At 38.1% G+C, this 25,971-nt stretch overlaps 2 protein-coding genes across 5 annotated transcripts in view; both read right to left on the bottom strand.

The window, feature by feature from the left end:
• LOC142351028 (uncharacterized) overlaps positions 1–25,971 on the bottom strand; it is a 155,230-nt gene that overhangs the window by 67,563 nt on the left and 61,696 nt on the right. For 2 of the 4 annotated variants that reach the window (XM_075403084.1, XM_075403086.1), the window contains exons 10-13: positions 6,611–6,955; positions 3,580–3,924; positions 1,481–1,789; positions 844–1,230 (exon numbers count right to left, since the gene is read on the bottom strand). In XM_075403084.1, the coding sequence (XP_075259199.1) occupies positions 844–1,230; positions 1,481–1,789; positions 3,580–3,924; positions 6,611–6,955 (1,386 nt within the window). The remainder of the gene's footprint in view (positions 1–843; positions 1,231–1,480; positions 1,790–3,579; positions 3,925–6,610; positions 6,956–25,971) is intronic. The other 2 variants (XM_075403085.1, XM_075403088.1) reach the window with 2 other exon arrangements.
• LOC142351029 (proto-oncogene vav-like) overlaps positions 1–25,971 on the bottom strand; it is a 198,412-nt gene that overhangs the window by 164,722 nt on the left and 7,719 nt on the right. The gene's annotated exons all lie outside the window — the stretch shown is intronic.

The raw sequence follows: 25,971 nt of genomic DNA, 5'->3' as shown, positions 1-25,971 counted from the left end.
TTTTCAAAAACTTAACACCAAAAAATGATTGAATTTTTATTGAAACAAAATTAAAGTCCCTCATGTTCCCAAAATACTATTTCTAGTAATTAAAAGCAAAATACAAACAAAAAACTGAAAAAAAATTGCAAAAAACTACGAAAATCGGATTAGCAAATGTACAATTTTATGAAACAAAATTACATCGAGGTAGAAAGAGGCATTGAGTATATGAATTATCAAAGGGAAGTTGCCATGTTAACTGATTTTCGACAGAAAACAGCTAAAAGATCCAAAAATGAAGAAATTAATAGAAAAAAAGCCAAAAATTAACTAAAAAATCAAGAAATATGTGCCAATTTCGCATTTGAAACGCAATTTCAGGCTTTGCAAAATACTGTGCTATCAATTTCCGGGGTTTACATTTCAACATAGCATCGATTAAAAATTATTTCTACAAAAAACCAAATTACAAGCAAAAAAAACTAGGCCACTTAGACGAAAAAACGGCTAAAAACGGTTATCTATATGTGCCATTCAGTCAAAAACTACTTTTCAATGTCAAAAAGTCATTCACTAAACGCAGCGCATGATCAAAAAACTTCTCTCGCTCAGAAAAAATTAGTTCACACTGCAATTTTACTCGCTTTCGCTTTTAGGTCAAAACATCGTCTGAACGAATAGTACTTCCGGTAAAAAAAAAACCTTAAGAAAACCAATACTCCTCTTCGAGTCGTAAAAAACCAAGAGCACCGCAATATAGCTACGCTCAGCTTACAGCTTCGCAGCTATAAAAAATATTCAAGTTGTCGTTCGTATCAATTCAAACAGTTGCTAATACGAAGGCTCGAAAGAGAAATTTACCCAATTTCAGTGTGACGTCATGTTTGTGAGACTTCAATCCATCTTCGGTCTTAACTTCAATCTGGATCAGAGGCAGTTCTTTCATTTTGTACAGTTTATCAGAGTCAACTGAGAGAGAACAGCTCAGGACACAAGTCTCCAATTCCTTGTCAACATGCGACACAGTCCATTGGACTAGACTGACCAGTTGAGGAACGGCCGTTTCAACTTCCCTTTCGGTTATTTGAGCATCAGTGTCGCAGTTAAAAGTTACATTGATTTCTTTTTCTTCATTTACAACGAATGGCAGTTGCAACTGAAGCTGAAGAGATTCTTCTTCAGGAGAGGACTTTAGACTCTTCTCACTGAGGGTGACTACATCCTCTGAGACAGACTCTTTGGGCTCAACTAAACCAACAATCACAACTGCTTCCTTATCCCCAGCTGAAATCTACCAGTCTAGACAGAATTGATATAACGTCTCACAAATAATGGCTACTCCTACCCCATGCAATGCTCTTAAGACCAATATCCGCGTACACAAAAACGGAAAATCAAAAACATTGTAATAAAACATTTTTTCTTTAAACCTACCAACGAATGGCCATCTCAAAAACTTAAAACTGTGATGCCTTTTTGTAGAAAACGAAGAACCTACCAACGGACACGGACAACTTGTGCACATATTGTTGCCGCCCAACGTGAACACTGATAACATAATCACCAGCATCTGTCAGGTCAATTTCCTCAAAGATCTTCTGCACGGCTGGTTTCTTTTCGTCACTGACATGATCGACATTTTCCAAATCAAAGTTGTCGATTGGCTCATCATCGTGAGTGACTGAGAACTTGATTGGTTCGTCATTGTCAACCAATGATAGTTGAGATGGCAGCTTGAAAGTAAGTGCAGTAGGCGAATGTCTAGCCACAGTCACTTCTTCGGTTGTGACTATTGGTTCTAGAGGTTCTAAGCATAAAATAGAATCTACTTTTCAGAAGTTGATGTAGGAGAACCTTAAAAAAACACTCTGCCTTTTATAATTTATTTGAAAACTTGAATCTAATTTCGGTGTGCAGAAATCAAAAATGAGCAGAAATCATTATATTTAACAATTAAATTCAATAAAGTCAATTTAATGAGCAAGTATCTCTAAACAATTTTTTCTACAGTTAGCCTCACAAAATTGCAACGCAAGCAAAAGTTTGAAACATAAGCGACTAAGGTCGGGCGAACTGCTATCAAACAACCGGCGAGCGGTTGGCTTCGTCAGTAGCCAGCCACAGTTTAGTGAGGCTAGCTTTAGTTTAATTGAAAGGGCGTGAGGTGAGCGCAGCGGGGGGGGGGGGGGGCAACGGTGGGAGGGTTTTTGGCTGCACGGGACCCTGATGGCCTGAACGATGTGCAGGGGTGGGGATTAGGGGGGAAGGTGGAAGTGAGGGGGAGGTGACTGATGTGCCCGCTGGGCGCTATCTGTTTATCCCGTTTTTAAGGACGGAAAGTCAAATGGGGCATACGAAGAATCGGTCAAGCAAAAAATCGAATGAAAAAAGACCAACAGGACTAATCTAATTGCTACTAACTTCGTTTGAGAGCGACTAAAAACTGCCGCCGTGAAAATGATCAAAAATCTTAGCTCTGCCTGTTTAATATTTAAACTTTGACTTTCGAAGTGTTCGATAGCGTTGCAAATTTATGGGACGATCTTTGACAGTTTCCTTATAAGCATTGAAGCCGATTGACCTGTCTTTATTGATACTATCACACTTTGGAAGAGTTCATTCATCGTTTCCAATTATCAATCCTGAAAGTTTTGCGTGTGCTCTTCCAAATCAAAAGTTAACTGTTAATATAAATTACGTATTTCAGTAGGTCAGTTAGTTTATTAAAAATGTGCTAAAACTGATTGTTCCAGAAAAGTGGAACCCACTTTTAGCCAAAAACTAAACATAGCCGGCAGATTGACAGAAAAAAAGAGCGATAGCTTAGTAGATCAGCAGTTTCAAAACGACATTTTGATTAGGAAAATGTATAAATTATTGCTGCTTCTATTAGCTGCTCCCAAAAAACCGTCAATAAGATTGACACACACTCACTGAACCTTATCTCTTTGAATTGAAATAAATGTCAATTTCAAAGAGAAGAAGTCATTTGCGAAAGTGAGGTAAATCGCGTATGACCAAAAACATAAGCACGCGAACGGCCAAAAACACTCGCTCCACTATGAGTGAAAAATGAAGTCACACATAAATTACATGAAAGAATGAAAAAAAAGCATCTTTGAAGTGATTGTGATGTCAAATGGTGATAAAAATAATCTTGGCGACGAAATAAAAAAGAAAACAAGAGAAGACCAATAAGAGCCCCACCTATTGCTTTACTGCCATTACAAAATAAAATACCTGAAAGCTAACAAAAACTTGAGTGACCACTAAATGGCAAACAGAATTAAAAACAACAGCACTGTGGCTCACCTTAAGTGAAAACCAGTTGTCCAGGAACACAAAAAACAAATAAATTTATAGAAAAATAGACTGTTAAAAAAGAAGTAAACCTAGTTGAACAAAGACAAGTAATTAAAAACTTAGGGTACATTAGACATTCAGTTCGTACGCTTTAAAAACGAAAAATACTACATAAAACCAAAGCGTAATCAATTTTCCTAAAATAACTTCAGAATAAAATTTCTGATAAACTGCACGAAGTTAACAATCAACTACTGTTTTTGTTAAAAATCATTGAATAAGGGGATCAAGTACCTGAATCAAGTCTAACAGCGTGCTTGTGAGAGTGCAACCCGTCCTTGGTCTTGATTTCAACCTGAACGACTGGCACCTCTTTCATTTTGTACAGTTTGCCTGAGTCTACTGACAAAGAACAGCTCAGGACACAAGTCTCAGATTCATTATCAATATGTGAGACAGTCCAGTCAACTAGTTCTACCAATGAAGTATCTCCCGACTTGAGTGGGACCTCAACTGATACAACTGGAGTATTTTCTTCATTACTAGCAACAAATGGCAGCTTCACATCAGTGACAAAGACACCCGTTATTTCCTTTGAAACGATCACTGTATCTTCAGAGACAGACTTCTTGGGCTCACCTGAAGCGGGAACGCATTGTTTTATTACACAATGGACATAATTTTTAAAATGCTAAATCTATTGTTGCAATAAGCCTAAGCACCACTATAGATATAACTGGAAAATCAATGCGAAATAGAACAGGTTATACACCATTCTTATCAACACGACCAAAAAAAGACTGCGGTTGAAAAAAATGCTCCGAAATAATCCTTCAAATTATCCTTATTCAATTTAAATTTCAAGCGCTAATGTCTTTAAAGAAAAAGAGCCTTATAAGTTTCAAGCTTAGGTGACCTCTATTCAGAGTTTATATTCTGAATTTAGACATAGTAAACGAGTGCAAAAATCTTTTTATTGAGTGAGGTAAATCATGTGAGAAGAAAAACTTATCGCATTTAAAAACTATACATAAAACAGTAACAAATGACGTCAGGCGCACATTGTCAATTACAGAGTGGTATAAACTACCATGAAAAGTTGCGCTTCGGCTTTCTGGCGCGTGACCAAATGGTCGTAAGAAAGAGAGGACGACTAATATAAAAATATAACGAATATAAAAATATATTTCAAGAAACGATTCCAAGTTCTGGCTTCCACCAAAAGTTAATCACCTAAACAAGCATCAAAAAATAGAAAATTTATACGGCAAGAAAGCTGTTCGCAACACAAGACAAACATTGCCAGCAAGTTGCCGAATATAGCCGCAATTGACACGCTTGAGGCACATGGACATTGAAAAAAAAAAAGAAAGAAAAGATAGAAAATTACAACTTTTTCCTAAGAGACAAAAAGGTTCTAATTTTGTTCGCAGGTTCAGTTAGATTCTAACACTACACAAAATGCAGCTCTAAAAGTAAAGACTATTAAACTTAAAACTAGTGACAGCTAGCACTCGCTCTAATGAACTTTGATAAACTAATGAACTATTACTTAATAACCGGGCTTTCGAGTCAAAACGAGGGAGGGCGATGGGTTAAACAATATACCCCACAGATTTCTAAAAACGACTTCAAGTTTGGTCTCAGACTAAAACTTAACCCCCCCCCCCAAAGAAATATTAAAAATTTAGACCATTCATACATCTCAAAAGTTGTTCGTACAAGAAACAGAATAAGAACTAGTGAAACGTAACATAAACAGAAACTATTTTTTCCGAATTAAAGAAATCGAGCATTTTTTCCATTAGCGCCCTCTAGTACGTTATGTACTCCCCAGTTACAGAGCACGTGCCATTACCTATTAACTCACTATGAAAAAAAAATGGCACGCGCGTCTGGGGGCGCGAAGAATGAGCACCAACTAAAATAGGGAGGGAACAAACGGAAGAGATCCAATCGTGACAACACGCCATTTCGTCTGATCAATTTTGTCAAAAAAACTCAGACGCGAGGTGCATACAAAATCGTAAAAAACCATTATACCCATGATAGAAAAACTTCAAATATAGAACGGATGATTAATTGAACTTCAAAGCAAAGCTAACAGACGCTTTCAACTACAACAACAGAGAACTTAATAATAATTACTTAAACCATCTCATAGACAATGCAGAGAACAAACCAAATATAATAGAAAGCTTCTGAAATCTTGAAAAAACTACTGTAAATTCTGAGAAAGTAGCACTGCTAACAAAAGTCATCCTTTTAACAAATGTAATTGCAGAAAACAAAAGCAAGACAATATTATTAAAATCAAAATTCCTAGGTGAATCAGGACATAAAAATATCTATAACATTAAAAAAACTTACCGCAAAGAAATTTTAGAAAATGCTCAATAAACCCTGATGATTCACTATCTTCACTAAATAACCTAAATTTATGTGATTAAAGTAAAAACTGAAACCAAACACTTCAAAACTCAATGTTGAAAAATGGAATTTGCAGCAAAATTTCTTATTAATTCTTGTTTAATTGAATGTACAGACAACAACTGCTTTCTCTAGAGAAAATGAACTATGCTGCCATTAAAAACCAATTCAACCAATACTTTACAAAACTATTTCAAAAATGACAAAATGGGCGGAAATACATCATTGGATGTCGAAGTTTTCAACAACTCAGTTCAAAAAGATAAAAAAGCTTAAATCCAATCAAAACTTCAATGAAGACCAAAAATTGTTAAAAATACAAGACAAAAATTATTGCAAAAGAACGTTAAAAATGATAATTTTAAAATTAAGGGCCCAAACATGCTTAAAAACTTTAATAGACTGCCAAAGGACACTATATCATCTTATCATTAGTGCTAGATAGTTCTACTCATCCAGTGGTCGAACAATTTTTATTGAAAAGGCATAATAACAAACAAAAACCAGTTGAAATGGGCGAATAAACGAATAAAACTGATTAGTATAAGCACCACACTGTAATAAATCTGCTCAGAGTCAAAAATGCTTAAATAATTGCAGTGCATGATCATCAAAACTCTCCTGCTCGGCAGAAAACTTTCACGTTTTCTGCCAAAACTTTCACGTTTAGGTCAGCGCTGTTAACAAAAGTACTTCTTATGAAAACAAAACAATGGAAAACCAATATTCCCCTTTGAGTCTTAAGAAGAACCAAGATAAGAACAACAACGGTCTGGCTAGCACTTCAGGCCATTAGTTATTCAAGTCGCAAAATTCTTTTTGGACAACAAAATAAGATATGTATAATTTAATGAAAATATTATGGGTTAAAAGTTAGTCAGATTTGAGACAATACCTTTCTCTAGTTTAATGCAATGCCTATGAGACTTGAATCCATCATTGGTCTTGACTTCAATTTGAATGAGAGGCAACTCTTTCATTTTGTGCAGTTCATCAGTGTCAACTGAGAGCGAACAACTGAGGACACACGTCTCCGATTCCTTATCAACATTTGAGACAGTCAAATCTTTAAGTTCTACCAGTGATGTATCGTCTGGCTTGTCTGAGACACCAACAGATACCATTGGAGCGTTTTCTTCTCTGTCAACAACAAACGGTAGCTTGATATCAGCAGTGAGGACACCTTCGTTTTGCTCTCCAAGTTCGAGAACTTCTTCCGAGATTGTGTCTGTCGGTTCCACTAAAACAATGAACAGTTTAGACTGTCGAGTTTATTTGGATTAAAATGTAACGTTAGACTTTTTGTTCTAGTGTAGAATACAACAAATTCGATTGTTTGACTATTCAAAATCTTGACCACCTGATTACAAGGGTCCATATATATGACGATGCTAAATTTTGATTGGTTGAAAAAGACTTTTGTAAATTCATACAGCACTCATTTATTATCTTGAAATTCATACAGACGATTCTGCTCAGTACAGTTCAGTTGCTTAATAAATTACTTGAATTGAAAACTTGTAGCAGAAAAAGAGCGTTTTTACCGAACCCGCGCTCCGAACAGCACTTAGCAAAAACTTGCAATTAAAAGCCTTTATTAGAAAGGATATTGCAACGATAACTCGTCTCCATACAATATAGCACTTGGCACTAGCACCTACACAGTCGCATCTAAAAAGATAGAAAAGGTAGAAGCAAATGAAGAAGAGAGTTATCATATGGCGACAGAGATGTTGAACGCTTACTTCTGTTAAAAAGAAAGAAAAATTTGAAACTCATGGAATTAGCCATTAACGGAAAAACTTACAATCTTCGAATCATTAGAAAAACAAACAGCGGAATTAGCCTTTATTTTATCGCACAAGAAGACAATAAAACCGATATCAAACGGATCCGTATTACAAAAAACTCAGAACTTTCCAATTTCTTTCAAAACTACCGAATTCGAGAAATTAACCAAACCACAAGCACAAACCAACTTTACCCATTCAAAATCATTTGAGCATCAGCCTCTTTGTTTTGCTAGCAAAGAGAAAATACAACGCAAGCCACAACAGTACTTCTATGACACTATTGGAAGGCTATCATCCTAGAAACCCGTTCGTATTCTTCAACGACAAAACAATCGACAGAAAAGTAAGTCAAAAACTTGCAGCGAAGAATAAAAAAGACCAACCAAATAGCCTAAACTGCAAACTCTGTGACACAGCTAAATTGGAAAAGCGCACAAATTGCTCTTTCCACAAAAACACTTCAAAAACGAACTGACTAAAAGAAAATGGCAGATCCAAGTCCGCCTCACGTACATCTGAAAAGATTCTCAGGACTACCAAACGAAAACTGGCCTGAATTTGAAGGACTACTGAGAGCAAGCATTGCTGTATCTAGAATTCCTGAAGCGAACCACCAACGTGCAAGATATCTCCACCTACACTTAGCCGGTAATGCACTCAACTATTACCTTCGACTCGCCGAAAACACAAGAAACGATCTGGACGATTCGCTCGAACAACTACGCAACCGATATGCAGGAGCAGACCAAAGAAGAAACTTTGAACTCGATCTGCAATCGAGAAAGTTTGATCCAGTGAAAGAACAACCAGATGACTTCCTCACAGATCTGCAACGCCTCGCCAACCTCGCAATTGTGGACGATCCTGCAGCTCACATAGACCGCACTGACGAAAGAACAAGACGAATAAGAGAGCAATTCATTCAAGGCATGCCCTTCAAGTACAAGAAAGTGTTGCTGAAAGAGAATGACAACATCACTGTAAACGAACTATGCGCTATCATCAAACGACGAGTCAGAATTGATCAGATAAACCCCGAACCACAAAACACCACGGCATTCAATGCACTAAACGCATCAGGAAACCCTGCTGTGGCCCAAGCCATAGAAAGCATAATGGCCGCAGGCATAGCATCAATGCAAGTAGCACAGCCACCGCATCAGCGCGTGGAGAGTACTCAGTACCCTAGCTACAGAAGAGGAAATAACTACAGAGGCTACAACCACAACAGACAAACATACCAGTATAATGGAAACCAAAATGGCCGAGGATACAGTAACAACTACAACATCAGAGGACGTAACCGTGGAAGCTTTCAGAGAGCCCGAGGAAATTATCCAAGAGGAAGGTCAAACTTCCAACGAAACGACCGTTTTGCAGAACACGTGCTAGCAATGAGCACACTGCCCGAGATTGTCCAGAACGTCAACCAGCATACCGCGATGGAAACATGCCATTCAATCAGCAATCAAAAAACTAAATAACCTGCATGTTTTTCTACAACATATACCAGATAGCATGACAAACTATAGCGAAAATGTATTCATAATACCTCTGCAGTTCGAAACATTAATAATGAAAGCAGTAGCAGACACTGGAGCATTCAGCAGCTCCATGTCAAAGAAACATTTTGATAAAATAAGCAGAAACCTCTACCAAAAACCAGAAAAAACAAATCCTCCTGAAATAAACGTTTCTACAGCTTTCCTACACCAATCACCCATTTTATTTACAGTCCAACTGACATTCAAAATTGGCCATTTACAATTTGAGGAACAGTTCATGGTGTTTGAAACACTTTCCGCTATCCTTCTTGGCTTTCGCTTCTTTGATAAAAATGAGATTATTATTGATGCCCACAACAGACTACTCCAAACACCAGAATTTACTTTTCAGCTAAATCTAATGCACATAAAAGGCAACAACAAACAAAAACGTCTCAACAGCCGAAAAAAAATCATGCTCAAAACCAAAACAACCTATACGCTATCACCTGGGGAACAAAATTTCTGGAACTAATCCCATCGGAGGAAACTGATGCACAAGAACAAATTGGACTCGTAGAGCCTACTGTCAAATTTGAAAAACTGGGCCTTGGTCTAACAAGCACGCTTGACAAACTTACAAAAAACAAAACTACCACCCTACTTGCAATCAATACAACAGAAGTTCCAATGCACATTAGACAAGACTCTCCAGTAGCAACATTCGAAATCATCACACCAGAGCAAGCACGCTACCTGATACCACTTGAGCCAAAACTTCTCCCATCAAGCGACTCAAAGAAAACAATAAAGCAAATAGAAAAATCTATAGAGAGAACAGCAAAAGGCGAAATAAATCATATAACAATAAAACACGAAAACGGATTCTGGTTTCCGACCCCAGAAACCAATCCCCACACATCGAAGATGAGTGAAGTTGAAAAATGCATATATGACGAACTTGTTAATTTTAAAAATCTTGAAGCAATTCAACCACTCTCGAAAAACGAAGACAGGAAAACTTTTCTTAACGCATTCAAATGGAGCGACAGCGTACTCTCTGACAAAGATAAAGAAAGAACAGAACAGCTTCTACTCGAATTCAATGACATATTCACAAGGCACCGCCTTGACATTGGCTACACTCACAAATTCTCAGTCAAATTGACAACACACACAAACAGACCTGTATACTCAAAAACTCAAAGAATTTCAATCCATCTCAAAGACGATTTGCTTGTTGAACTAGCCCTTCTCCAGTACTACGGAGTCATAACAACGCTCCCCTTCAGCCGCTACTCATCTCCAATATTTGCAAAACGGAAGCCAAACGGGAAGCTCAGAATATTAGTAGATCTAAGAAAAATAAACCATCTCATTATAAACGACTCTAACAATAACAATTTCCCGATAGCTACACTAGCAGATGCGGGCACCCACTTAGCTGGCAAGAAACTCTTTTGCAAGATGGATGGCAGCCACGGCTACTTCTCTGTACCAATGGCAGATGAACAATCAGTACAGTTACTGGCCTTAAACTTCGCATCGAGAACATATGCTTTTCAAGGACTAGCCCAAGGACTAAGCAGAAGTGTCAGCGCCTTTAGCTCATTCATGCGTCAAAACCTGGACCCCGTGATAACAGCGGATAAATGCTTTCAGTACGCCGACGACATTGGCATCGGAGCACATGACACAAACGACATGTTGGAAAAACTTCGAGCAGTCTTTACATGCATCCGAGAATCAGGAATGAAACTCGCAACAGACAAATGCGCATTTGGACTCAGAGAAATACAATTCCTTGGTAATACGATAAACTCTGAGGGTCTCACACCAAGTACACAGAAGATTACAACCTTTCTGAAAACATTCAGAATGCCGTGAAACCCAAAACAAGTCAAACGAATGATCGGATTTTTTCAATTTTACAAAGCCTTCATCCCTGAACTTGCTGAAAAACCTTTACCGTTCTATCGTCTACTTAAGAAAGACACCAATTTCGTGATAGAAGAAGAACACCAAGTTATGCTGGAAAAGCTCACAAATGATCTAAGAACAGCCTGTGACCTTTCACTCAGATTACCCAAAGTTGACCAGCAATATGTAATAATGGCTGATGCATCCTTTTACGCAGCCGGATACGTACTAATGATAGAAGACTACACAACAAATGATGACAATCAGGAACTGAAAATTTATGCACCCGTCAGTTTTGGATCTAGAATTTTCCACCCAAACCAACTCAAACTTTCGATATATGCGAAAAAATTCCTCGCAGTTCACTTTGCCCTAGATACCTTTGCAAATATTATATGGGGATGTAAAAAACCAATTCTCATTTTGACAGACAACAGATCAGTAACCAGGTTTTTTCAAACAAAAATCATACCGCCAACACTTTGGAATGCTCTCGATCATGTACTCAGCTTCGACATCATACTGGGACACATACCCGGAAAAGCCAATTTAGCAGCGGACTATCTGTCGAGAATACACATAAACCCGAAAGAGAAGCTCGAGCTACGCATCAACTCACGCATACCGATGCACGAAATCGAAATCAACACAGCAGCAGATACACCTGACAATTCAATCAGTTATCTGAGCAGCTCAGAAAATGACGATACCCCCAAAATTATGAAAACATACTTACTTGAGAGAAAACAAACCAGCGGTGAAGATCCTATGAATGTTCGAGCTGACGTTCAACTGCAAAATCTTGCACCTGAAACGCAACAAATAAACGCCATGCATGAACAAAACCCATTGGATGAATTCATCACTCATGGGCACGGACCTTTAGACCTCCGTGCCGAACAACAACAAGACAAAGATATCAATCGGGTACTGCTCTGGTTCCGAGAGAGGTTCACCGACTACGGGACAATATCTATCCAGTGACCTAAAAAAGTATCTCAAGCAGTTCCCAAGACTATCGATAACAGAAGGCGTCCTTCATCGCAAGTTCTATAACCACACTGGAAACCAATTTATTAAACAATATTGCGTCCCGTCGCACTTACAGAAGGAAGTACTCGACAGAATTCATAACAGTGTTTGGAGTGGGCACAAAGGAGTCTCACTGACAATAGCAGAATTTAGAAAACGATTTTACTTCCCGAACTTCACTGAACGCCTAACAGAATATATCAGAAACTGTCTCACATGCTTGCAAACAAAACCAGCACCAACATCTGCATTGAAACCTCCATTACAACCACTTTCGTCTCTACAAAACTTCCCAGCAGACCTTTTACTAATAGATCTGGTGGGAAAGATGCACCCTTCTTCCTACACGTACATTCTCTCAGGTATTGACGTGTTCTCGAAGTACCTTTTCGCCACACCTCTTATTAAAGGCGACGCAGACACCGTAGCACGAGCCCTTGTCTCAATTTTTCTGAGACACTCAAGAATCATATGGTCACACTACATTCCCTCAAGAATCATATGTGACCTTGGAACTGCGTTTACATCCGAATTAATGAGCGAACTAGCAAACCTATTGGAGGTAGAGCTCAAACATTGCACACTGAAACATGCGCAAACCATTGGCTTACTTGAAAGAAACCACGCACCGCTCAAACAAATCTTGCGAATTAACGAAAACCAAACTTCCTCGGACTGGCATAGATACGTTGACATTGCAGTATTCATACACAATACAACATTTGCACCAGCTCTTGGGTGCACGCCATCTGACGTCTTTCACGGCAGAACACCGATAAATCCTTTGGACCTCAGATTTCAGAATACAAAATTGTGGGAGTCTCACCCAAAATACGACTGCATTAAAGAGCTACAAGACAAAACTACGGAGCTTTTCTCCAGCGTAAAAGACAACCTTATCTCGTCTTATCTGAAATATAAAAAGTACTATGACAGAAAAGCCAACGCCACACCACTAAAACCCAAATCACACTGCCTGATCCTTGACCCAAAAAGCACAACACAAGTAGCAGTGATGAATAAACAGCAAAGCAGGTGGATACCATTATACAGAGTAGAAAAATTGCTCACGAATGCAAACTACATTGTACGCAAAACCAACACAAATTACACGCAATGTATCCATCGAATGAGACTTCGACCTGTGAAACCTCAATATCAAGTAGAAGACCTCGAACATGTAGACCCCGAAAACTTTGAAGCAGATCCCACCATACCAGAAGAAGAGAGAGAACCACAGCTGTTCGACAACCAAGTCAGGCACCACATTAACGAAGACAACATGCAGCTACCCATAACGACACCAGATGTCCAGTCAGTTTCTTTCAACTCAAACATCCAAACAGCTAATTTTTCTTCTGAAGACCCGCCAATACAATTTCATGATATGACACACGAACCGACGTTTGACCAAGATGCATTCTTCGTGGAAGGCTCAGTTCCAAGCGCAAACACGCAAGAAACACCAGAATCAATTCATACAGGAGACTACGTCTTCTCAAATAACTCAAACTTCTTACCGTCCGACAGTCGTTTTGGCTCAAATCGACGATACAACCTTCGCAGAAATGATCATCTGGCATTGGCCCGAGAAAACTCGCTATATAACCTCTTGCAACCATCAGAAAAAGCAAAGGAAGAACAGGTCAAAGTAATAACTTACTTCCCACTTGACCACATCCCAGACCCAAACCTGACAATTGATACAACAGAAACTGATCACGATGAGAGCATTGCAGACTCACAAGCAACAAGCTCACAGTCGCGAAACCAGAGTCTCAATGACTTCACGTTCGATTCATCTGAAAATCTTGGTGATCTATTTGATGACGTTAATAGCCCCGTCTACACGCCCCCAATATTAGACACTACAGGCGAAACCTTCTACCAGACCAACTCGATCAACGATATTTACAACAATACAACCTCAAGCGATGATGTCCAACAACCGAGATCCGACGAGAACAATGAGCACTCCCTTATAGGAGGCACCATTTCACAAATTGAAAATAACGAGACCAATAGTGCTATTGCTCAACACGACAACCCAAGAACATCTTCACCACTTCCTCAAAGAGTATCCAACAGAGAACTAGCGGACCTTGGCCCAACGCTTCAGAACAGACGAAAAATTGTTCCGCTAACACTTTACCGTCGGGAGATCAACGGAAACCTTCACCAAACTTTTGGCTTCGAAGATGACAGCCAATAGGAATTGAGCACCAATTCTCTATTATACATACACATTAAATACGTCACCAACCAATGAAAACACTCCAAAAAAAATCCTAATTTAAAAGGAAAAAAGACACAGCTCAAATCATTTTCCAAAATTTTGTACCTCAAAATCGGTCGCACAAAGACTCTAATTCAATTTCACAAACAAACCTAGTTAGCAAAATGCTCAATATCGTACTATTTTTACTACAACTTTTACCCTTGATGAAAACGAACCAACCATCGGTGGCAACAAAAGATGGAGTATTATTCAACCTTCATCAGAAAATTCTATTGACAGAAAAATTTGTCAAAACTGAAATCCTGATCCCCTACCCAATATATAACAAAACAGTGGAAGACAAACTGATCAACCTGACAAAAGAGATAGACAAAATGTGGACTTCAGAAAATTATGGATGCCCATTGAACTTCACAAATATGACTGACTCGACAGCAGGCCTCCACTGGATAGCGCAACAAACAATGATAGAAAACAAACAGGCCCAACACGACATTGTAAACCTCAAATTGGAAATGAACACACTACTAAGAGCAAACAGTCAAACTTCTACAACACTGCAAAGACAACCCCGCGGTGCGGCTGCCGCAGCAGCAGCAGCCGCAGTGCTGGGAATTGGAATAGGAACAGGCGACAAATTACTATGCTTCATCAAATCAGTGTTTGGAGGATGCGACAAAAGAGTGGCTAGAAACCAGAAAAACATCAGACAAGCAATGGCTTATCTTCAATACCTAACCGATCATGTCGAACAAATAACAATCCAAAACAATGAAAAATTCTACGTTGTATCAGGTGAACTGAAAGCCATCAAAGAAGCCCAGAACGAAATAATAGAGACACAAAACAGGAACTGGGAACTTGCTGAAGGACAATTCAAGGCGTTACGACAAAACGTGCACCACATGAGAAACTGCATCCAATACTTATACGTAAGAGAACAAATCAATCAACATAGTCTTGTACTTAGCAATATTTTTCAAGCAATACTTGCTAACATCAAAACATACCGATCGGCCCTTTATACGTTTCGAATCAACATACTGAATGCCTTGACGCCTCTCATGAATCAACTATTACCAATGTCATTAGTCCCAAGGGAGCAGTTGCATGAAATTCTTACGATTGTTCATTTGCAACAAAATGGACAACAGGATCGATTATCTCTAGCCGTACCAATCCAAGAGATTCTCTCGTACTATGAAACGAAATTAGTCACACAAGTCGAGGCAATTGACGCAGGTCTTATACTTACACTTGCAATTCCAATGGCTTCAAAAAGTACAGTTATGAACGTATTGCATGCCATTCCGATCCCAATGCCGGACGGGGATACGGGTAAAGCTTTAGTTTGGCGACTTGAAGCCAAATACATGGCCGTCTCAGACGACGGAGAAGAACTAGCGTTTATCGATGAAGACGAGCTCGCAAATTGTATCGGATCCCAAAAAGACGCAATATGCACCAAAGCCATTCCAACAGAACAGACTTATCAGTCCTGTATAGCTACTTTACTTTACCACGATGACGAGCTACTTGCATTGCAACGCTGTCAACTGGATGTAGTAGAATTGCCGTTGACTGAAAAAGCACGCAATCTCGGCTTCGGTCGTTGGTTAATAACATCGTCCAAAGACGATTATACACTCATCGAAAGCGCTGGTAATGGCAGCAATCCATTAGCAAGAATTGAGCATCCTGGGTGCAGAGTGTGTATCATCACACTGGGATGTGGAAAACAGCTTAGAGGACCAAATGTTCATCTTCGCTCAGACCTCACTGCTTGTGACACAGTACCGGCAATACGGTTAGATTTTCAATTACCAGATCCAATAAGTACACTCTTCAAACTACTGCCCCCATTGGATGAACTACCAAACTTCTCATCAAGATCTGAGGCACAAATTCAAATTCTTCAGCAAATTCAACTAGAGTTTAAACAAATGGAAACACGACGAACAAATAGCAAATCAATAGAACAAATGGCCGAACCAATTTTAGAAAGAATAAGAGCATTCAAGCCCGAACTCGAACACCGATTCGAACAGTACATACCATGGAAAATGTCTCTTCTTTTCGGATTTTTATCCTTCTTGATTAGCGTATTACTACATCTAACTTATTCGCATCTTTTACACAAATTGGCAAAACTTCACCGACGTTTCCCTTTCCGAATAACACACGAAGGACGGCGAATAAAAACAAAACCAGTACAAGTTGTCGAATTGAATGACTATGAATACCTACAAGAACATCCAGAACATCCCCTGCACAAATGCTCACTAGTACTACCACTCGAAATTAAAACTGAGTTCGAAAACCAAAACGAAGAAAACATAAATAAACCCCGCACTCCTTACACATTCCTAAGAGACTACATCAGGAGACTAAAACGTAACGAAGAACCAACTATCAAAATTGATCATGTCAACAGGCCTGCCGCACCGAGTCAGCCCATCTATACACATATACCGGAACACCCACCGATATCCCATTACGGAGCGTACCCTCTCAGAGCAATCAATACAGGAAACGTTTAAAAAAAAAACCTGACCGGGACTCGAACCCTCAACTTCAGCATGAGAGTGCAGCGCGCTACCAACTGCGCTAAGTGGGACGGCCGCGTGGTCCGTAAAAACAGCTTATAAATTAAAAAAAGGAAAAAAAAGTTAAATTTTTTTACCCTTCCCCTCTCCTCTACCCCCTTACCCTTACCCTAGCTTACCCTTACACCCCTTTGCCCTTTCCCAGATTTTCCCACATTATGGAAGCACCGGGAACCCGCCGGGATTCGAACCCGGAACCCCAGCTGCTCAACGGCCAGAGATACTAACCACTGAACTAAGTCACTTGTTAAAAGTTATCAATTACACTCACTTCTACTCTGCCGCAAATTAGAAATTTTGTGTTAGCAGTGAGCAAGGAAAACAAAACTTAAAAATAAAAATTTTTTTAAAAAAAATTATTAATTAACAACATTTATAATAGCCCTAAATAAACCAGAGAGACCCATCCTCCATCTGGAAAGTACCTACCATTATATTTGCGAAAACTTAATTCAAAATTTTGATATTACTCGAGTATTAAACCGAAATTTTCATTACTTGCAATTATTCTTTGAGAAAAATCAACAAGGAAAAATTACAGAGCAATTCCTCTTAAACCTCCATTGTTAAAGGCGGGGATTTGCTCCCTACCTTTTTATCCAGCGACGAATTTATTTTTAAAAAGAATTTATACTGACGCACTAAACAACGGAGTAATAAGATGCAACTCCTAAAGGAAACTTATCAATTATCTGTCAAAGCGAGAAAAAGAAGGAAATCCATTAACCCGGAAGGCGAACTGTCCATCAATCACAATGACAGCCTATAATGGAACACTAATCAATCCAACCAGGGATAATTCCCCACAATCCCAATTAATCAAAATGTCAAATTTCCCCCACTTCCCCCGCAACACTATCAATCATTCAAACTACCTTGTGCCTGCTAACTACCAGCAACACTCTTCATTGCTAACTGTTCATTCTCTCAACCTATTACAATTTCTTCGCGGAAAGAAACTTGGAATTTATTTCAAACAACTTAAACAATTTTCCTACAAATAAAATTTTACCTTTTGCACTATTTCAAACATTTTATAATGAATCCAGTATATCACTTCAGAATTAAAGTTGAGCCGCGCATTAACACTACATTCAACGGCCAGCCAGCTTATATTACTGAATACAGCATTGCCTTTTTTACAGATCGTGAAGCAATAATTAGTATTAACATGCAACAGGACAATATTGTCAACAACATTTATTCAATTTCTTTTATCCCCCTTACAGTGAATGAGACATCAGCCGTATGGCAAACAATTCTACAATGCATACAATCGGGAAATATATATATTAATGTGAATTTCTATCTTAACTCAGAAGGAGAACCAGTTGCAGTAGAACCATCGCAACCAACCATTTCTGAAAGTCCCGACAGCCCTGACCCTACATCAGACCACAATTCAACTGAATTAAATTATATTCCAATTTCTCCCCCATCACCCATTCCATTCTCAGATGACTCCATGTAAATTTCCTCAAATATTTGCATTTCTATTCCATTAAAAATCTTATCTCATGTCTTATCCACCAACCCCAACTTTCACCACAATTGACCAATCAGAAGACACCATTCCTTACATCTCTCCAATTCCAACCCAATTTCCACTTTATGCTTACTTTCTTACTGATTTTGATATAAAACTTGCAGTCTTTTCTGAATACTTCATATTCCCCTGCAACACCTTATGCTTCTGGATTAACTTCTTGGATAATAATCAAGACAAAAAAATCACTTTGGAACCAGATCATCCAAATTTTCTTACCTTTTTGAATTTCTTACAAAACACCAAAGAAGAATTTTTAGAAGGCGAATTTGACCTGTAATTTCTTTTTTTTAAAACCATATTTACTTTTTCTTTCCCTGATATTTCCAAATCTCAAAACCTAGCAATTCTGAATTTTCTTAAAAATCATGACAAGCATCTGGGACCAAATCCGAAATTACGTCGGCCCAGAAGACATCGCCCCAAAATTACACACGAACCACAACATCAACGTTTGCGTGAAAGTAGGAATCCAATACAGGGAATGTTTTTTCAATGAATATGTCATATTACAAAATGGAACCATCGTGATCTGGGAACACTCCCATACAGGCCTTCTCACGAAAAAATGTTTTTTCTACACAACCTGGGAACACTACACCTACATTTACCACTTCATTACTTCATCCCAAGGCACCCAACTCACCCACCAATTCTGGGATTTTATTCAAATGGACAATGACGACCCCATTGAGTTTGACCCTGTTGGCATCCGTGTATTCACTTAGACTTGCATAAACTTCTTTAATTTTTTTTATTATTCGAAATATTTTTTTAAAATCTTTTCTCTCATGAGTCGCAATTAATTTATTCAATTTCTTTTATCCCCCTTACAATGAATGAGACATCAGCCGTATGGCAAACAATTCTACAATGCATACAATCGGGAAATAATTATATTAATGTGAATTTCTATCTTAACTCAGAAGGAGAACCAGTTGCAGTAGAACCATCGCAACCAACCATTTCTGAAAGTCCCGACAGCCCTGACCCTACATCAGACCACAATTCAACTGAATTAAATTATATTCCAATTTCTCCCCCATCACCCATTCCATTCTCAGATGACTCCATGTAAATTTCCTCAAATATTTGCATTTCTATTCCATTAAAAATCTTATCTCATGTCTTATCCACCAACCCCAACTTTCACCACAATTGACCAATCAGAAGACACCATTCCTTACATCTCTCCAATTCCAACCCAATTTCCACTTTATGCTTACTTTCTTACTGATTTTGATATAAAACTTGCAGTCTTTTCTGAATACTTCATATTCCCCTGCAACACCTTATGCTTCTGGATTAACTTCTTGGATAATAATCAAGACAAAAAAATCACTTTGGAACCAGATCATCCAAATTTTCTTACCTTTTTGAATTTCTTACAAAACACCAAAGAAGATTTTTTAGAAGGCGAATCTGACCTGTAATTTCTTTTTTTTTAAACCATATTTACTTTTTCTTTCCCTGATATTTCCAAATCTCAAAACCTAGCAATTCTGAATTTTCTTAAAAATCATGACAAGCATCTGGGACCAAATCCGAAATTACGTCGGCCCAGAAGACATCGCCCCAAAATTACACACGAACCACAACATCAACGTTTGCGTGAAAGTAGGAATCCAATACAGGGAATGTTTTTTCAATGAATATGTCATATTACAAAATGGAACCATCGTGATCTGGGAACACTCCCATACAGGCCTTCTCACGAAAAAATGTTTTTTCTACACAACCTGGGAACACTACACCTACATTTACCACTTCATTACTTCATCCCAAGGCACCCAACTCACCCACCAATTCTGGGATTTTATTCAAATGGACAATGACGACCCCATTGAGTTTGACCCTGTTGGCATCCGTGTATTCACTTAGACTTGCATAAACTTCTTTAATTTTTTTTATTATTCGAAATATTTTTTTAAAATCTTTTCTCTCATGAGTCGCAATTAATTTATTCAATTTCTTTTATCCCCCTTACAATGAATGAGACATCAGCCGTATGGCAAACAATTCTACAATGCATACAATCGGGAAATAATTATATTAATGTGAATTTCTATCTTAACTCAGAAGGAGAACCAGTTGCAGTAGAACCATCGCAACCAACCATTTCTGAAAGTCCCGACAGCCCTGACCCTACATCAGACCACAATTCAACTGAATTAAATTATATTCCAATTTCTCCCCCATCACCCATTCCATTCTCAGATGACTCCATGTAAATTTCCTCAAATATTTGCATTTCTATTCCATTAAAAATCTTATCTCATGTCTTATCCACCAACCCCAACTTTCACCACAATTGACCAATCAGAAGACACCATTCCTTACATCTCTCCAATTCCAACCCAATTTCCACTTTATGCTTACTTTCTTACTGATTTTGATATAAAACTTGCAGTCTTTTCTGAATACTTCATATTCCCCTGCAACACCTTATGCTTCTGGATTAACTTCTTGGATAATAATCAAGACAAAAAAATCACTTTGGAACCAGATCATCCAAATTTTCTTACCTTTTTGAATTTCTTACAAAACACCAAAGAAGAATTTTTAGAAGGCGAATCTGACCTGTAATTTCTTTTTTTTTAAACCATATTTACTTTTTCTTTCCCTGATATTTCCAAATCTCAAAACCTAGCAATTCTGAATTTTCTTAAAAATCATGACAAGCATCTGGGACCAAATCCGAAATTACGTCGGCCCAGAAGACATCGCCCCAAAATTACACACGAACCACAACATCAACGTTTGCGTGAAAGTAGGAATCCAATACAGGGAATGTTTTTTCAATGAATATGTCATATTACAAAATGGAACCATCGTGATCTGGGCACACTCCCATACAGGCCTTCTCACGAAAAAATGTTTTTTCTACACAACCTGGGAACACAACACCTACATTTACCACTTCATTACTTCATCCCAAGGCACCCAACTCACCCACCAATTCTGGGATTTTATTCAAATGGACAATGACGACCCCATTGAGTTTGACCCTGTTGGCATCCGTGTATTCACTTAGACTTGCATAAACTTCTTTAATTTTTTTTATTATTCGAAATATTTTTTTTAATCTTTTCTCTCATGAGTCGCAATTAATTTAATGTAGTACCTATTTTATAAACACCGCAAATTATTCAAATGTAACGCCTCCTCTTCTTATTTTTAATTTCTTACCAATTTATTTTTTTTACTTCTGACCAAAAAAAAATTACTTGTGAGTCATAACTCGTGAGCACAATGAGCAAGCACCCCTAACATAGCAAACTATTATTAACCAATCTATTCCCAACCATTATCAACAAAAATTAACATCGCACCTTGTTATCACTTTGAAGGGCACGCGATTGAAAGTCAAAATGTTAATTGCTTACACTACATACGACTGTGCAAAATAACGACCCAAAAAACTCACGAAACATCATTTTTTTTCCAAAACAACACCAAACTAACACAGACAGGACCCTTACCGATTGCCCAGTATCAACAAAAAATAATCCTTTCAAAATACGTTGAAAGGGCACGGGCTTGAAATAATAAAACCTCAAAAAAAAGTAAAAAAAAAACCTGGCAGTATAGTTCCAACCCTAAAAAAAAATGTAAATTAAAGTCGAACAACTCACTTATTCCATTGAAGGATCCTTTGGAGGAAGAAACGAATACACAATATTCTCGTTCTCGTTCGATTGCGTTTTCGTTTCCCGTTTCCCACCCCATTTTCTTCGATTACCTCGTTTGTTATTTGTTTTTAAAATTAGACCACTATTAGCGAAACTTTGCACATGCTCAGTCACATCACTAGCACCACCAGTTGATACTTCTCTTTCTTTCGCCCAGTCTAACACTGCCTTTTTATTTTTATTTGATATTACAATTCTTTTTACCGCACCTTTACGCACACCATAAGCAAACGATCCCAAAGTCCGATCAACAACAACTTGATTCGATTGATCACGCGCCTCCCAGCCCGTCACTAACGACAAACCTTTTGTAAAAGTTAAAACAGCATGCGCACACAACGAAGGCTGGCACAACACATTATCTTTCGTCGGAATGAAAAACCAAACATCCTTTCCCAAACCACTTGCAGAAGGACCCCTCTTAATTAAATCCATAAAATATTGCGGAGTACCCATAACATTATTAAAATCCCTTGATGTCTGATAACTTCCACAAATCAGAAACAATTTCTCACCACACGGCGTTTTCGAAACACTATCATTACCCCCAATCTCAACATGTGCCGCCGTCCACCACTCATTCCATTGTACCATGGCATCTCTCCTTACACCAGTAAAACCATCAGGCAAAACACCACTCATCAAACCATCCACACAAAACGTCCAACCTATTGAATTACACAAACCAGCATACGACCCAACTTCTTGATACAACCTGCTATCACCACTCTCCAACTTTAATTCACTAACATAATTATACACATCGCCCTGATCTCTACAGCCCCGGAACCCTTCTACTAAACTTTCTTGTAATCCCACAATTTCTTCATTATTTATTGCCAATGGTACCTTTGGCCAACCATTCTCTCCAACCAGTCCCCCTCTACCTTCTATAGTTAACTTATTCTTTAAGGAGTTCCAACTATTTATACCCCGCCCATCGACTGTTTCCACTTCTTTCCATCCGAGACTTATTAATTTTTTCCGATCGTAGTACTGATGTTTGAACTCGTTCATTTCGATTAGCAAATCTTGTCTGCCTCGTGTCGTTCTAAACACGATAATTCTGTTTAAAATTACAAAAAAATATTAATGCTAGCTTATGAAATCCTAAATTGTTATAAGTAATTAACGAACCTTTTAGTGTCCATACTTTGATAAAATAGAATATCCCGTCTCTTCGTTATTACAATTAATCGTTTTTGCAAAGCTTCGATAAAATATCCAACAGTCGATGAATAACGCCGCTATTAAAGTTTGACCTCTTCGCAGTAAAAAGTATTCTGAATAACTTTATCAATAGAGCAGTCAATCACACTGTTCTCAATTTACTTTCCTCCAAAACTTCCATTAGTGACTGTCAATTACTGCCATACCGAGGGAATTACTTGCGAAAACTCCATTAGTGACTGTCATTTACTGCCATGCCGAGGGATTTACTTCATTACTTTACTCCCCTCACAACGCGGAGCAAATGGAACTGCCACACGTGACAGATCACTACTACATTAATCTTCCTGGGAAAAATGCAAATGAACCCAGAAGAGGAACCAATCAACTACACCTAATAACTCGCATAAATCTCTGTTGATCCACATCAGTCAAAGTCACAAAACGCACTTCCCAAAAAATCAATTTTAAAATCAGTCATGCCTGTTCTATTTGCAGCCGATCCCCCTCTTCCATTTAATTTGAATAACAGAATGGCACTGCTAACGAAAATTGTAGCATCGGACAACCCGATCTATTCCAGCTACTTTATCGTGGAATACATCTGGCCAGGGCAACCGCACAACCTGGACCTAATTACACGGCGCGTGTTCGTCCTCAAGAGGAGCGAGGACGGACAAAAACTTCAAGAAGTTTGCAGGGGACGAACACGCGCCTTCAGGATGAACCTGACACGAGCAACAAATCAATTCATCTAGTTATTTTTTTTACTGCACGAATCTATTTTTCTACAAAACTGCACGGTTTTATTTTTCTACTGCATGAGTACTACGCCTGCCACGACCAACACGAACATCATTGAAAGACTTGGCAAGAATCAAGGACACAAATCACCAATCGCTCCATCACCAACTGGACAAATATGGCTCCGATATGGCACGAAACTCACATCCACTTGGCCAACGCGGAATGTAGTATTCTTTTCACAACATACAGCAGTCGCGTTCCCCAGCTCAATTTCTTCGCATACATCAGATGAGAAAACAAGAGGCCAAATAAGAGCAAACACAAAGTAAACTTTCAGCATTTTGATCTGGAATACTCAATAAAAACTTAGAACAAACCACTATTGATGTTGCTTTTCATTTATACTTAATTCACCCAGTAAATTCCTTGACTTTGACAATACCACTAATCAAGACCCACTTGGCACAGCACACTAGACAACCCTGTTAATAATCATAAGATTAAAGGTTCGAAACCCATCGCCTCCGCTTTTTCTGAAGAGCCGTAATATGACGATGCTAAATTTTGATTGGTCGAAAAAGACTTTTGTAAATTCATACAGCACGCATTTATTATCTTGAAATTCATACAGACGATTCTGCTCAGTACAGTTCAGTTGCTTAATAAATTACTTGAATTGAAAACTTGTAGCAGAAAAAAGAGCGTTTTTACCGAACCAAATTTTCTTACCTTTTTGAATTTCTTACAAAACACCAAAGAAGAATTTTTAGAAGGCGAATTTGACCTGTAATTTCTTTTTTTTAAAACCATATTTACTTTTTCTTTCCCTGATATTTCCAAATCTCAAAACCTAGCAATTCTGAATTTTCTTAAAAATCATGACAAGCATCTGGGACCAAATCCGAAATTACGTCGGCCCAGAAGACATCGCCCCAAAATTACACACGAACCACAACATCAACGTTTGCGTGAAAGTAGGAATCCAATACAGGGAATGTTTTTTCAATGAATATGTCATATTACAAAATGGAACCATCGTGATCTGGGAACACTCCCATACAGGCCTTCTCACGAAAAAATGTTTTTTCTACACAACCTGGGAACACTACACCTACATTTACCACTTCATTACTTCATCCCAAGGCACCCAACTCACCCACCAATTCTGGGATTTTATTCAAATGGACAATGACGACCCCATTGAGTTTGACCCTGTTGGCATCCGTGTATTCACTTAGACTTGCATAAACTTCTTTAATTTTTTTTATTATTCGAAATATTTTTTAAAATCTTTTCTCTCATGAGTCGCAATTAATTTATTCAATTTCTTTTATCCCCCTTACAATGAATGAGACATCAGCCGTATGGCAAACAATTCTACAATGCATACAATCGGGAAATAATTATATTAATGTGAATTTCTATCTTAACTCAGAAGGAGAACCAGTTGCAGTAGAACCATCGCAACCAACCATTTCTGAAAGTCCCGACAGCCCTGACCCTACATCAGACCACAATTCAACTGAATTAAATTATATTCCAATTTCTCCCCCATCACCCATTCCATTCTCAGATGACTCCATGTAAATTTCCTCAAATATTTGCATTTCTATTCCATTAAAAATCTTATCTCATGTCTTATCCACCAACCCCAACTTTCACCACAATTGACCAATCAGAAGACACCATTCCTTACATCTCTCCAATTCCAACCCAATTTCCACTTTATGCTTACTTTCTTACTGATTTTGATATAAAACTTGCAGTCTTTTCTGAATACTTCATATTCCCCTGCAACACCTTATGCTTCTGGATTAACTTCTTGGATAATAATCAAGACAAAAAAATCACTTTGGAACCAGATCATCCAAATTTTCTTACCTTTTTGAATTTCTTACAAAACACCAAAGAAGAATTTTTAGAAGGCGAATCTGACCTGTAATTTCTTTTTTTTTAAACCATATTTACTTTTTCTTTCCCTGATATTTCCAAATCTCAAAACCTAGCAATTCTGAATTTTCTTAAAA

Source organism: Convolutriloba macropyga, chromosome 12, assembly GCF_964194025.1.
Source record: "Convolutriloba macropyga chromosome 12, txConMacr16.3, whole genome shotgun sequence".
Lineage (NCBI taxonomy): Eukaryota > Metazoa > Xenacoelomorpha > Acoela > Convolutidae > Convolutriloba > Convolutriloba macropyga.
This window is presented reverse-complemented; position numbering and strand designations above follow the sequence as displayed.